This window comes from Podarcis vaucheri (genome assembly GCF_965113315.1).
Source record: "Podarcis vaucheri genome assembly, chromosome: 6".
NCBI lineage: Eukaryota > Metazoa > Chordata > Lepidosauria > Squamata > Lacertidae > Podarcis > Podarcis vaucheri.
The window spans coordinates 62347194-62362779 of NC_138764.1; the positions used below are offsets into that span (position 1 = coordinate 62347194).

The 15586-nt window shown below is 42.5% G+C and overlaps 1 protein-coding gene across 2 annotated transcripts; it reads left to right on the forward strand.

Annotated features, from left to right (window-relative positions):
* The first annotated feature begins 296 nt into the window (after positions 1-296).
* Positions 297-14709, forward strand: ZNF76 (zinc finger protein 76). Of its 2 annotated transcripts, XM_082227514.1 has the most exons (14): positions 297-443; positions 2138-2273; positions 3247-3327; positions 4499-4576; positions 5798-6000; positions 6294-6410; positions 6825-6900; positions 7176-7301; positions 8014-8193; positions 8886-9116; positions 9478-9605; positions 10243-10398; positions 10488-10601; positions 13792-14709. In XM_082227514.1, exons 2-14 carry the CDS (start codon positions 2162-2164, stop codon positions 13894-13896), a joined length of 1707 nt encoding a protein of 568 aa, XP_082083640.1. In that variant the 5' UTR covers positions 297-443; positions 2138-2161; the 3' UTR covers positions 13897-14709. The 2 variants fall into 2 exon arrangements, with proteins under 2 accessions (XP_082083640.1, XP_082083641.1); XM_082227515.1 differs by lacking the exon at positions 8014-8193.
* The last annotated feature ends 877 nt before the right edge of the window (positions 14710-15586 follow it).

Sequence of the window (15586 nt, forward strand, 5' to 3'; positions counted from 1 at the left end):
AAAATTTCTGGTGTGATGTCCGCTGTGCGATTCTTGCCGTTTGCGTTCTACCAAGACACAGGAACTCGATCTGTGGTTTTCGCCACGTGGCCAGCAGAGGGAGCTGCTCACCCATGACATCGCTTCATTTCGAGGCCTACAGTACTTTGTTTTGGTCGCACCTGCAAAGGTGGGTATATAAATAGAAGGAAGGGCAGGTGCTTCGCCGGGATATCTGCGCATGCCGAAGAATCCGGGGCATGCGCACTAGCAAGCACCGTGGGGCTTTGCTTTCCTTTTCCGGGATTTGGAAGCGACCTTGGCGGGGCCCCGGAACCTGGATAACAAAAACGACGAGCAGGTTGGCGAAGCTGGGTAAAGCTTCGTCATACAGGTTGCAGGGCAGGTGGCTGCGGGCGAGGCCTGGTGCATGGCGGTCAGGCGGCGGACTCGGCCCTCCACAGGTCGGTGCCGGCAGGGAGGCGGGGATGAGATGGGGAGATGCTCCTGTGGGGGGTAGATTTCCATCTCCTCCGCCGAGACGCTGCACCCTGGGAGAGAAAGAGGGGGTGCCCCCGGGTCCCCTCCACCAGCAGAGCCCCCATTGCCCCCTCCTACGTCCCAGAGCCCTCCTGTTTTGCACGACTTACCCCTCAGATTCCTGCCCAAGAAGTAGGAGCCCCGCTTTCTTTTTTTCCTTCCCGGGCGCCTTGCAACAGCTGCTTGGCTGGCAGAAATTCGAGTGGAGATCTCCCCGACTGTGTGGGGAAGCTGTACCTGTTGGGTTTCTGCCTGCCTAAATCAGAGGAGCTCTTTCTCCATGGAGGGGACTATAGATGACGTTGGGGACCCCTTTCCAACTCTACCATTCCGTGGGGAAAGGTGGCTGGCTCCCTTTTCTGCGAGGGCTCTTGCGTGCAAGCAGAGATGAAGCGACCTGATCATTTCTCATCAAGCGTGATGCGTGCTGGTAAAATGTATGGCCAGGAAAATAAAAAAGTGACCACAGATGGTTTTCTGTAGAATATCTCCCAGCTCCTTTCCCGATTGGTAAAATCTCTCCCAGTTCAGCATCCCTCACCTACGTGGAGCCCCAGTTATATCTCTTCAATCCAAATGCTAACACTTCATCCGTGATTTAGGTTTGGTTGCTGAACCCTCATCTATAACCCTTGGTCTGTTAATGTACGATACCATTTGTACCACAAGACCCCTGCTAGTAAAATTTTAGGGAATACATTGGTCAACAGAATTCACCAAAATAAATTCTGTCATTTCCCTCTTTCCTAAAGCTTTCCACAAAAAAGTAAAGCTTCCTTACAAGTTCTGTTGATCTTATTGTATGTTTAAGCAAAGAATATGGAATGATGCCCTTCAGGAGGCTACTTAGCAAATGCCAATTATTTTCCTGGCAACAGGAAAGGGGAGAGGAACACAAATGTATAAAAAGGGCAAAAAAAAAAAAAAAAAAAGTTTCTGTAGCTCCATGGCAGATCATGCAGAATGTCCTAGGTTCAATCAATATATGGCATCACCATATAGGCCTGGGAAAGACCTTAGCCCCTGAAACCCATGGAGAGCCACTGCCAGTCAATTTAGAAAATCCAGAGCGAGATTGTCAAGACTCCATAAGGCAGCTTTTTGTGTCCCAAATTATGGAAGAGTGACAGAAAGGAGACTACTTGCAATGCTAGCCTGAGTTTCTTCCAGTTGTATGACTAAAGTTTCACCACAGGAGGTGGGGGGGGGGTAGTTGAAATGGCTTAATTGACCAGATTCAGTTTGCAAACTGCCAGTTCATCACTCCAGACTGAAGTTGGTGCTATGCAGCTATTGTCTTTCATGGGTCTGAGGGTGTAGTTGTGCCAGTTTATGGACCAAGAGATTTTGACGAGTCAGTAAAGCTGCAGTCTCATGTTTACAACATTGGCCAGCCAGATATCTTTGGGAAAAACCACAAGTAGGACATGAAGCCAACAGTACTCCCCTGTTGTTTGACCTGTATCAGAGGTAGGCTGTCTCCGAACATGGAGATTTGTCATGGCGAATAGCCTTTGGTAGACTTACATTCTAATCCTGTCCAAAGAATTCTACTTGGATTACTTTTTATATAAATGTGAAGAAGAAGTTTATATATAACTTGCTGTTTATGTTTTAGTTCTAACATGGAGAACCATCTTATATGTGGAATACATGTCTAAGGAGCCACCACCAGAGCGCAATGGAGAGCTTTGGCTTACAGGCAACGGCCCTTTCTGATGGAACAACAGCCTATGTTCAGCAAGATGCTAATGGTGAGTAACTTTGGTGCTGTAGTGGCTGCCTTCTTGTGGCTGGTGAGATTGGGACTGATCCAACCATATGATTAATGTTCAAAGCACTACACATGCAGGAAGATCTTGGGCATATACACTAGGTTAAAATATTTTGTTGGACAAAATTATAGTGGACAAATTGTTCATGTTTTTCAATTTAAATAAAGATAAAAACACAGTAGAGTTTAATGTGGTTTTAATGGTGAGCTTTTAGAAAGAAGAATGTGATCTGTGAGTCCTGATTGACCACAGTATGTGTTTGAATGACCAATATGATACAGATGCAACAAACAAAGCAATTTGACATCTAACTGCCGCATTGAATTGGATGGATATATGCTACAGAAGCAAGAGTAGAGTAAAAATGTTCAATTTTAAGGATTCTTCCATTGGAATGTGGTTTCTGACTCAGTGATTATAAAGTGTTTCCCAAGGAATCTCTATTTAACCAAATGAGGGAAAGGAGAACTCTCATTTCCTTGTTTAAAACCATTACAATATCTTTTTAAAATGATGTACATAATTGATTGCAAAAGGCTATTGGCAGAAGTGTTCTGATTTTTATTTTTATTTTTTAAAAGTAATGTTTGGGTTTTTCTATATTTACTGACAATTCTTGTACCCAAATATCTTATAATGTAGGTAGATATTGGTCATGGTTGCAGTTTTATATATGCATACCTGAGCATAAAAATCATATAGCTCATTAAGACTTATTTCTGAGACAATATACTTAGATTGCACTGTGAGGCTGCAGTTCAATTCATGTTGCTTTTGAAATTACCTTGCTTCTGAATAAACATGCAAAGGCTGAGCTTCCGAAAAGCACTTTGCTTTGTAATTATTTTCCTTGATAAGAGATTGTCAAGTGAGCCTGGGTGAACATGTTGAATCTTGTTAACCTGGAGGGCTTTTTCAATGCTGTAACAAATTCTCTTGTCATCTGTTTCAGGAGAGAAGTTAATTGAAGGGCAAGTGATTGAACTTGAAGATGGATCCACAGCTTTTGTCCAACAAGTAACATTGCAGGAAGGTTAGGAGTAATAGATGTATACCTATTTCAGAAATTTGTGGAGCTTTCACTGCTTTTTTCTGTTTGCAATTTTCTCTGTGAGTGAACCTCTAGTGAAATTTGCACCAAGCAGTAGTGCACTTCTCACAGTTAGATATGTGTATTTCAGGTAGAAACTGTAAATCAGCAGGAGGCACACTCTCATGTAGAGCAGATAAAATGTGCTGGATTTCAACAGTGCTGCTAATGAGTAAATTTGCCTAAGGGCATCTGTTTTGGACCTGCTTGATACTAATCTTCCACAAGAATAATATTTTGTGTGTAAGCTGCTGTAGCATTGCAGTTCAATCCTGTTCATGGTTACTTAGAACTGAGATTCATTGAGTTCAGTGGGCTAACTCCCATTTTTGTGTGCCTAGAGTTGCAATCCTATTCATACTGTCATGGGGGTACATACCATTGTTTCCATGAGAAAACATGCATAGAATTGAGCTGTTAGTTTGATCAAATATACATCACAACCTAAATACTCCTAATTTCTTATCTGAGACCCATGTTACACATCATGAGGTAGACAGGTTGTTGATTTCAGCTTGTAGGAATCTGGACTGTACTAATTCTGGTTGGAAGCTGTGTGTTGTTTTCCTTTAATGCCCAGAAGGCAGGAGGCTTCTGAATGCCAGTTGCTGGAAATTGAAGGAGTGAGTGGTCTTGTCCTCACATCCTGCTTGTAGGCTTCCCATAGACACCTGGTTGGCCACTGTGATAACATAATGCTGGATTAGATGAGCCATTGACCTGATCCGACAATATATTCTTACACCTCCATGTAAAAACAGATACCTTGCATGTAGTCATGTTGTAAAGAAGGGAGAAAGGTTCCTCTCCCTGGTGTCATCATTCATCACATGGAAGAAGCTTTGCAGTGGGAGGAGCACTGAATACTAGCTGTGATAATAGGCTGCATTACTGCCTTTTTATGCAATTAGAATTTCCCCCCCACTCGATTCATTGAACTGACATGGACTGGCTTCTCTTCAAGGATTATAGAGCAAGGGCCCTGTAGGCCTTTGAGCAAACCATGGCTAGAATTCTTGAGTTCTTGTAAAGTCAGCTTTGTTTACTTTGTGTTGCATAACAACCTTACGATGCATGAGGTTTATTTTTGTGTATGTTCTCATTTGTTCTGTAGAGTCCATCACATTTGAAGATGGTCAGCCAGTAGCGTTGGAAGACGGCACTATGGCTTTTATACATCATGCTCCCCAAGGTAACGATCAGTCTTTGAACCTTCCTTTCCATATACTAGGTAAAATCATTCATACACAGTGGGTAGTATTCAATGATAACGAGTCGCTTGATTAAAGTTAATAAATATTACTAACTTCAGTTAATTCATTTCAGTGCATCAACTCTGAGTATAACTTAGTTGAATGCAATCCAGTACTCTAATAAATGTGATCACAGCTGTGTGTGTAGCTATTGGGCTGGACTCAACTAAATTGTTGCACTAGCAGGAGCCAGTGAAACAAGTCCCACTAGCACCATGGGGCTTCATCCTCCCCATATGCCTCCCAGTTGGCTCTGAGGGTTGGGGAAAACTTCAGAACAGTGCATGGGGGGAGAAGATGGGAGCTCATGCTGTCTGGGAAGCAGAAATGCTTGTGCTGACAGAACAATCATAATACTGTGACACTGAATTCCTCCCATAGTCTTTTTAAACTTACACCTCTGTGACTTAGAATATTTATTGTTACCTCACCCTGAGTCAAGTCATAAAACAATTCAGGTTAGTGATGAAGAGAGAGAGCTCTGAAGTAAACTCTCGGGGGGGGGGGATCAGATGTGCAGAGAGATGGTGTGGCTCTTTGCATCACTGCCAAACCTTGAGTTGGAGAACAGAAAGAGTCAGCTTAAGAGCTCTCTTCTCCCCTCTCTCAGGATCAATCCTGATTTGGAGAGATAATTGAAGACTACCCTTGACTGGTTTGGATATCATGGTAAATGGTGGTTTAAGGAAACTAGGTAACTTTCTGTTAAGAGTTGGAAGGGCAAGTGCTTGAGCATATCACTCACTCTTGATGCTTCACAGTATGGTTTGGTAACAGGGAATGTGTTCTGTTTCAGTATCTTATCAAATCCTTTCCCTGTAGCCATACAAAATCATCCTATCCAGATTGACAAATAGCTACCAAGCAAGTAGATTGTTCCTTATTGCTCTGCAAACAATTCAAGGATGTGTGGAAATCATTCTGTGGTGATTGTTCCACACAGCTTTTGATTGTGGAATGTGTTTCATGTTGCAATTTTCAGCCATAAATAGAGTTGGATTCTATTGGTGTTTGCAATGATTGAATTTTGAACTGCCGTGAAGATTTTGCCATTGATGCTTTTAACTCTTCATCTTTTTGCCAGCTCTAAATGATCAAGAGGTAGATAAGTAGCAATTAGAGCTGACATGTGCTACTACAGTGTTTGTGGTCCCCTCCAGAGGGTTATGACCCCAACACCTTAGAAGCAATCCAGCTGGAAGATGGATCCACAGCTTTCATTCATCGTCCTGTCTCCCTGTCAGTGGGTAGCACCACACTGACAGTGCAAGCAGATGTGGGCCTGGAGGAATTGGCTGTAGGAGAGAAAGATGATTCCTTTGAACTTGATTCCATTACTGCCCTCAAGGACTATGCTAGTAAGGTGAGGATATTATTCTGCTTCTGTGGAAGGTTCAAATCATCCTGCTTTGTGATTCTGCAAACAGAATGAAATACCAAATTTCTAGAATGATATAAAAGTATTAAATGTATTTATTTGAAGCATTTATATTTTGCCCTCCATCAGTATTAGCTCCCAATATCTGGCACTCGTGGCATCAATTCTCCTTGTCTGGTGACATGACTCCACTTTTAGAGTATGTGTGTTCGTAGCAGATGGAATGGTGACTTGCAGGACTCGTTTAAGCTTAACTTCTTCTTTATGTTGTTTGGCAGGGCTTCCACGAGGAGGAAGTGGAGAGCAATGGGAAGGAACCAAAGGTTCCTGATAGAGTTTACCGCTGTGGTTACAGTGGTTGTAGCCGCCTCTTTACCACATCTCATCATTTGAAGGTAAGTCATTGTTGTAAGCTCACAATGTTGCCTTTTAAAAGCTCTTCTGTACCTACAATGGGAAACCATTGATGCTGTGGAAGAGACAGTAATTCACCAGTGCAAGCTTTAAAAAAAATTCTTTTGGAATAGATTTTAAGAGGCTGGATCTGCTGCAGTGATGTCAGAGGGAGCCTGGGTACAATCCTCTTCTCAGCCTCTATATTTTAAATTTAAATCTGTTTTAGTATTTTCACTTTTTGTACGTTTTAAGGTAATGCTGTATTTTTTTCCTGTTTTTCTTGTTTCACCTTTTTGTAAACAACTTAGCTTTTTCAGTCAAGTGGTGTATACATTTTATGAAATAATTAAAGATAAATGTTCCAAATTGGAATCGTCCCATTCAGTTTGCCTGAGCCTTCACTGTCTTCACAGGTGCATGAGCGGGTTCATACAGGTGATCGTCCATACAGATGTGACTTCTCAAGCTGTGGGAAAACCTTTACTACAGGTAATGTGTGTCAAGAACAAAAGATGATCTTGTTCAAGTGGAGTTATGCAGGTCTGAGAATGAAGATCCAAATGTAGCAAGCTGAGGACTATTGAGCCTAAATGGATAACGAAATTGAACTAAGTACAAGGTATAGTTCCTGGTGACTCAAGCTACTAAGCTTACCCGAAACTTCTAAAATCAGTGTGCTGCATTTTGGGTAGTCTCTTGGAGTTGCTGTGCTGCTTGCGCCATCTTGCCACGCTGCTAACCTTGCATAACCTTTTCCCTTGCAGGTTATAGCCTGAAGAGTCATGTGAGAACCCACACGGGTGAGAAGCCATACAAGTGTCCAGAAGATTTATGCACCAAAGCTTTCAAGACTTCTGGAGACCTACAAAAACATATCCGGACGCATACCGGTATGTCCCAAAGTGTTTATTATTTTATTTGGGGGCTATCCCAGAGCAGAAATCTAAACCGGGGGAGGGAGGTGAGACAAACCCAAATACTCTAGAAAGAGGCAAAAGGGCTACTAATATTTTTTTTGTCCAGATTCTGTACCAAATAATTCCATAATTTTAATCTAGAATAAATTGTGCAGATTTATATAAGTGTATTTCTATGTATAATTTTTAGTATGGGATTTGCAGGCACCATTTATCAGCTCATTTCCCATGCTCAGCACTTTACAAGTATAACAGTTAGCTGATTGGCATGCCCCCCCCTTTTTTTTTTTGGCCCACATGTTTTGATTTCAAACTGTGTGGGCGAAAATAGGTCACCGAATGTCATGTGACGTGAAGTGACTGATACCCACCAGCCAAACCTGTCCCTCAGGTGTGTGTGGATCCAGCTCCCCACCCCCGATCTAGAATGAGGCACTGTTCAGGTTGTAGCTGCCTAAGGAAAAATGATGGAGGGCCTTTCAAGCTGTCATGCTCATACTAGCTTCACATACGGCAGTTGGCTCTTTGACACCAAAATGAAGATGGAAGACCTTTGCCCAGCCTGGCAAGGTAGCATTCTCACAATTACAGTGTAGATATATTGTGGACTTAAAGGCAAGAGTGTCTTAAAATGTCAGTACTATCACAGGCTTGCTAAGGGTGCCTTCTCTCTTTTCCCCTGAAGGTGAGAGGCCTTTCAGGTGCCCTTTTGAGGGCTGTGGCCGCTCATTCACCACCTCAAATATACGCAAGGTCCACATCCGGACACACACTGGTGAGCGACCATATATGTGCCCAGAGCACAACTGTGGGAGAGGGTTCACTAGTGCCACCAACTTCAAAAACCACATGAGAATCCATACAGGTAATATTTGTGTATGTATCTTAATTTTCATATTTCATTAACGGGAAACACCATACAGGCAATCCTCAGCATGGTATACTTTCACAATCTGTGGGGGTGGTGTCACTTGGTTGAACTTCATTATGTGTAACAGACCATCCCAGTGACACATTACTGCATTGGGGGGATCAACATGGAAACTATACTAGGCTTGCTTGCTTGAACCAGTTGTCATCTGTAAGAAGGCCGGTTAAAAGAAAATATGTATTGAACTACTAAAAACCAGTAGAGTGAGATTTGAAGTTCCCTTCCCAATTGCTTAAAAGTACTCTTGCAGTGTAATCCTATACCTTTTTGAAAGTAAACCCCACTACAGTGGTATCTCGGGTTACATACGCTTCAGGTTACAGACTCCGCTAACCCAGAAATAGTGCTTCAGGTTAAGAACTTTGCTTCAGGATAAGAACAGAAATCATGCTCCGGCGGCGAGGTGGCAGCAGGAGGCCCCATTAGCTAAAGTGGTGCTTCAGGTTAAGAACAGTTTCAGGTTAAGAACAGACCTCAGGAACGAATTAAGTACTTAACCTGAGGTACCACTGTATATTCAATGGGGCTTATTACCTAGCAAGTGTGTTTTGGGATTGCAGCCTTTGCTTTATGCCACAAAGTGAGAGATACCCATTCCTTTATATTTCCTTCTTCTTATTTCCCAGGGGAGAAGCCATATGCATGCCTGGTGCCAGGCTGTGGGAAGCGCTTCACTGAATATTCTAGCCTTTACAAACACCATGTGGTTCACACACACTGCAAGCCATACACCTGCAACACCTGCAGCAAAACTTACCGCCAGACCTCTACGTTGGCTATGCACAAGCGCACTGCGCATGGAGAGCTGGAAGCTACAGAAGAGAGTGAACAGGCCCTCTATGAGCAGCAGATGAGAAGTGAGTAGGCACTAGAGTTTTGTGGGAAGCTTCATATCTTGAGTCTATATATTCTTGTCGTTTCCTGGCTCATTGCCATGCTTCCTTGTGCTTCCTGGTCCTTAAATCAGGCTTCTTCAACCTTGGCCCTCCACGTGTTTTGAGACTACAATTCCCATCATCCCTGACCACTGGTCCTGCTAGCTAGGGATCATGGGAGTTGTAGGCCAAAAACATGGAGGGCCGAGGTTGAGGAAGCCTGCCTTAAATGCTCCCTTCTGTTGTTCCTACCTTACCTTCAGAGAACATTTCAAGGCCATTTCAATGCACTCTGCTGCTCAAGTAGAGCACTCTGCTGAATCTCCTTTCCTTGTTCTCCCAGTTGCCACATTTGATATGCCTTCACTGAAACACCAGTGTATTGTTTCTGTGAAGGTGGAACACGAGGAGGAGCAGGAGGATTGCAGGGCTGTGCCAGTGACTCTCGTATCTCAGGATGGAGCAGAGCAGGTATGGAGTCTGCAGAACTTGAAACTAAATCCATAGAGGTAACAACTTTCCGGTTTTGTTACCTTGGACAGGTCAGATCAGATAATCTTTACCCTGAAAATGCCCTAGTCCTAAACATTGGCTATAGTACATCTGCATGCAACATCTACTTAAATCATGTTAGCCCCATCCTTGGTACTTAGTTGGACAAGGGTTCTAATCACACCAGTTTGGGTGAATGAACATTGCAGAGCAGGGTTTTATTTATCTGTTTGTTTCATAAAATACATACACCATACACTTGATTGTAAAATAAGCCCCTCAAAATGGTGAATATCACAGAGCCAGGGATAGCCCTACATTGGACAAAAGATTCCTGCATTGCAAGGGGTTAACTAGATGGTCCCTTTCAGCACTACAATTCTATTACTCTATTACTATATCTTCCTATTAGTGGTGATGTAGTCCAATTTTTCACCATTTGCGTATGCAAGGAACGTTATGATTTCAGGTGAAGAACATGCCTGTGTGAATGAGCTTTTTGTCACTTGACTACTTCTATTCCCCATGCTCCCAGCCCATGAATCGGCTTGAAACTTTTCTTCTTAATCTGTAGCCTGCAATTTGGCCTGACTGCATTTTCACCTGCTCTTTGCAGGTCCGTCTGTCTCCTGAAGACTTGCAAGTACTTGGCTGTGATATCACCATGCTAACACAGAATGGCACAGCAGTATCAGTACCCCAGGAAGATATTTCAGCAAGTGGTACAAATGTGCTGACTATGATTGGCGCCGATGGGACTGAAATACATCCGGTACTCATTTCTTCTAAAACCTTTGACATAGTCTGGGAAAGTGTTTTTTTATATATATGTAATGGTTGTGCTGATGTGATACTTTTCAGGTTACAATAGTCACTTCTGGGACAAAGGCATCCGAGGATTTGCCCACAGCATCCATCCACCAGCAGCAGCTGACAGTGCTAGCAAAAGCAAAGGACACTCATATTGCAGTTCAGGTATTTCATATACACATCTTGCTTAGAGTTTGCAGGCACAGGTGTTTTGGTCATGTTGGAAGAGAGCCTCTTGTCCCCCTCCCCAAGGACGCATACAGATGATGAGTCTGACCTCATACTGCCTTACCACTATGCAGCAGATGCCACATTTTTAGGGCATTGATTGACACAGAGACCAGCCAATCATGAAACTAACTACTCCTTCTTGGCAGCCCTTGTTTCAGTCACACAAAGCAGGTTTTTAAGTGTAAAAATAACTGAGCACCAAACAAATATTTGAGCAGAGAACAATGCAGGCTCTTGAAAAGCTAATCAAACGGGACAGCCAGTCTGAAGCATCAGGTGAAGGAGCAACTATTAAAATTCAGTTTGAAACCAGGTACTTGTGTTCTTTGAGGAGTGAAGTGGGAGAGCAGACCCTTTTTTTAAAAAAAAACTTGGTACAGTGGTGCCCCGCAAGACAAAATTAATTCGTTCCGCAATTTTTGTCGTCTAGCGAATTTTTCGTCTTGCGAAGCACGAAATCCCATAGGAATGCATTGAAATTCAATTAATGCGTTCCTATGGTCAAAAAAAGTCCAAACAAAGCCAAATTTGGTACAACAACAGTTTATTAACTGCTCTTTAAAGTCACATATACTGTAAAGAGCAGTTCAAAAATTTAAGGGAAAATAAATTAACTTTATAAACAAAACATGTCTTTGTTTTTAGTCAAAGAAAAAAAGTCGCGAGACGTTTTCGTCTTGCGAAGCAAGCCCATAGGGGAAATTCGTCTTGCGAGGCAAATCGCGAACGGAAAAAACTTTCGTCTAGCGAGTTTTTTGTATTGCGAGGCATTCGTCTTGCGGGGCACCACTGTAACTTCCTTCTGGGTTTCAGACTTCTTTGTTCCCCATCAATTACAGTAAGGAGAAATTGCCTTTGTTGTGAATTTTTTGTAGAATGTTTAGGGATTTTAAAGACCACAAAAAGTACTGTATTCTTTTCATCTTGTGATTTTAGGATTTACAAAAGAACACATTAATTGTCATACAGAGCAATATTACTGTATTGGTCTGAATATAGATTACACTTTCCCCAAAATCTGGCTTGTATAAAACCTGAGTGCAGCCTATAATCACACTCTTACATGTAAGGAACCTATGACTTCAGAGATCTCATTTTAGGGCTGTGATCTCTTTCAGGTTATATTCAGTCCAGTACCATAAGTAGCTGTCCCTTGTAAGCACATAAAGAGTAGTGTCATTGATAGCACAATCTGATGCAGAAGTCAGTCCATTGAGTTAAATGGGGTTTCCTCCCAGGTAACTCTGTATAACAGCGGTAGGGACCCTCTGGCCCTGCACCAGGCTTGGTCCACCAGGGGGTCCAATTTGGCCTGTGATTTCCCCCCAATCATGCCTATCAGCTTATGCCGTTGGTAACATCATCTGATGGATGGAAGGACAGGCTTTAATTCTTCACTGGCTGGATTGTGCAGCGGGATTGCTTATCATTTGAAAGGCATTAAAGTCCTTTGCCTTCTACTTTAAGTGAGCTGGGGAGGGGGCATCTTAAAGCTGAAAAGGGCTCTTTGAAGCAGCATCTCCACTTCCATTAAACAGTTTAAAAAACATAGGGAGGCTGCTTCAAAGAGTACTTTGACAAAGCTTTTTAAGAGGCTCAGTGCACAAGGGCTGTCTTAAAATTGCAAAGTACCATTTGAGGCAGCTCCCCAAAACCACATTTTAAACATGACTTTTAATAGAAAAGGGTGAGGCTGCTTCGAATACAGGTTTTTCAAAGGCTTTAAGATAGCCCCTTGTGGTCTTGCTTGAGCCTCTAGGGGCATCAGGGGTTTGAAGGGGGAGCATGGGGAGACTTGCAAAGTTACAAAATGGATTTTGTACACAACATCCCAGTAGTGATGCCATAATGACGAGTGGGTAAAATTTGGCCAATGAGGTGGATCCTGATCAGGCTGTGACCTGCAGAGCCAAAAAAGGTTCTTCACCCCTGATGTATGGGATAGACGAAGCCAAAGTAATATATTGTATGTTCACAGCTGCCTGGTTTCCTTTTGTGCCCCTTTTACATTGCTACCTATTTTCTTTCCCCACCATGCAATCACTTCATTTCCACATAACTTCCTATGCTATTTCTTCACTTCCCCGTTGAGCTACTTCTGCTTCTGCATATCTACTTCCAAATAATGTGCAGTGGTACCTCAAGTTACAAACGCCTCAGGTTACAAACGCTTCAGGTTACAAACTCCGCTAACCTGGAAGTTACCTCGAGTTGAGAACTTTGCCCCAGGATAAGAACGGAAATTGTGTGCTGGCAGCGCAGCAGCAGCAAGAGGCTCTATTAGCGAAAGCATGCCTCTAGTTAAGAACAGTTTCAGGTTAAGAACAGACTTCCGGAATGAATTAAGTTCTTAACTAGAGGTACCACTGTATGTATATAGTGTCTTAAAATAATTTGTGTGTGAAAGAAAGCTAGCAGTGGTTAACTTTGCATCCAATGTTTACTTTGAAAAGTTACGTGTCTTTAATATTATCTTTCTCTCTGCCTAATTGCACTTAGATGCTTGCTTTGTCTTGGGAGCCAGTTCGTAGGCCAGAGATTAGCAAGTGGACAGTCCATAACCAAATCCATCTCCTTGGATAATTCTGTTTGGCTCTTCAGTTGCCAGAGACAGAGGGTGTCCAAAAGTGGAGTTAATGATGTCTGTGACAATACGGGGCAGCATCCAGTGAACTTGTTCCACCGGTGCACCATAACCAACCAGTGCTCATTCTGCAGGCAGGGCTGTTTGTGAATACGTCCTTAGTGCTAATCTCATATTACTATTATCACTTTTCATCCATGTACCTGACCATCACTTGTGTGTCTCCTAACCAAATACATAATTTTGTGCCATTTGGGTTCCTTTATTTCACTTGGAAACACCAGTAGGCAGCTTCAGGCAATTGATTTTGGGTGTCATGAAATGTTAGCAAATTATTGATTATTCTGATTTTTTATTATATATTTTTACTGCCAGGGAAGGAAAGAAGTGCTTGTGAGATTTTCTGCCTCACGCCTCAAAATTATTTGACTTTAGGTATTAGTCACCATGACTTGGAGCAGTGGGTGGTGGAGATGGGACCACAACTCTATTTAACTGCCAAGCAAATTTGAGAGTGATGCCGTCTTTTTCTCTTTCCAGGTAAAAGAGCAGCAGAGCTCCGATGATGCCATTAGTGTGTCAACCTCAGCAATTCAACAGGAGTCTGCAACTCTTAAGGTATCCACATCAAACAGTGGGTGCTGAGACCTCCCATGGAGCTAGAGCAACTGAAGCTGGGTGGACCACTGGAGTCTTCAGAACCTCCAACTCAAAAGCCAAGTGATGGGTGCTTATCCTTCTGGACCTGAAGAGATCCCTTACTATTTGCTGCCATCTGTCCGGCATGAATGACCTGATAACTGAGAAGCACAGATGGTGAAGTTACATGAACTATTGGATGAGACTTGGTTTAGAAATATTCCTCCTATAAGTGCTACAACACGTTTTATGGCCTCTTTAAGAAAGCCTTCCCTTAACTTTCTGAGGTGACATCCGCACTATCATTCTGGACCTTTCTAATTTCTGCTGAATGTTATTGGAGGAAACACTTGTATTTAATTACTTGGAGGGCTAGAACAGCCTTCATAAGATTATGGGACTTGCATGACTGGGGAGATTTATCTCTTTGAAGTTTTTAGCATTAAATGTGTTTTTAGCCATAGAAAGTTCAGGAAAAGGAATTACGGGTAGATGGGTGCTCTCTACTTTTCCTTACCTCAGATACATGGGAGCAGAAAGTGTTGGCACAGGAGCGGTCACACACTCTCTGAGCAGAACTGAAATGCACAGTACCGGAAAAGGACAAATATTAATGTGATGGCTGTGCTGTATGCATTTCCCCCCAATTATTGTGGTTGCTTCCCAGTCTCAGCAAGTGGAATAGACTGAAGCAGACATGCCAAGGAGAAGAAACAGCTTTGTATTACATTTTCTTTGCCTCTTTCACTCTCTGAAATAACAGAAGACGCTAAATATGTATTTAATAAAATTTTGGACTTGATGTTTTCGATTTTCTCAGCAGTTGCCTGGACTTCCTTATTAAGGAATTGAGACGTGAAGCAGAATGTGCCTACCTCCCTGGTCATACTTCACTACAATAAGCTGTAGAAATGTGTGATCCAGTTAAGCAGCCAACAGAGATCCCTACTGATGTTACCATACAGGGTTTTAATCCTGTTAGGTCCCCCTGAATGAGTGACAAGTCAAACAGCATTTCATTCTGTGAGCCTGATCTGTTGTTTGAACTGCCTGTAGTTGTATAGGGGATACTGAGTTCCCCTTCTAAATTGGCGTTCTGTTGAAAGTCATCTGTATCACAACAGCCTTAGCCATGACATGTGAACATTGTTCTGAATGGGCAATATGGTGCTTCTTTGTTTTTTATATGTTCATTTTGCATGTAGCTCATGCAGTTGTATTCTTTTACTCATTTTACGAAGCTGTGTTGGTATGAATATAAGAGACACACCCAGCTCAAATAGTACTGCACTGTTCTGTTGCAGTTACAGCATGTGCAGTGCTGTCTTTCCAAACCTCCCTAGACCATAATTGTTTGTTCTTAGAGCACTGCCAGGTGTTCAGGCCTCTTTTTTTTATCTTTGTATGTTCTTCTGGCATTTAAGTTCTCAGACTAAAACTCAGAGCAGGTTCATAAACCTGGAACACAAGTTGACCAAAGAGCAAGCAATATTCTGTACTCCAATACTGACACATCCTTTAGATAAAAAACTTTTTAGACTAGTAAGCCCATCAACTTTGGGGGCCCCAACTCCCTCAAATATTTTATTGTGGTGTGTGTGAAGGGACCTCAGCCCCTAGGAGTTGGCACTTAAGCTACATACTATATACCATGAAAGCACATTATTTCCCTCAAAGAATTCTGGGCACTAGTTTA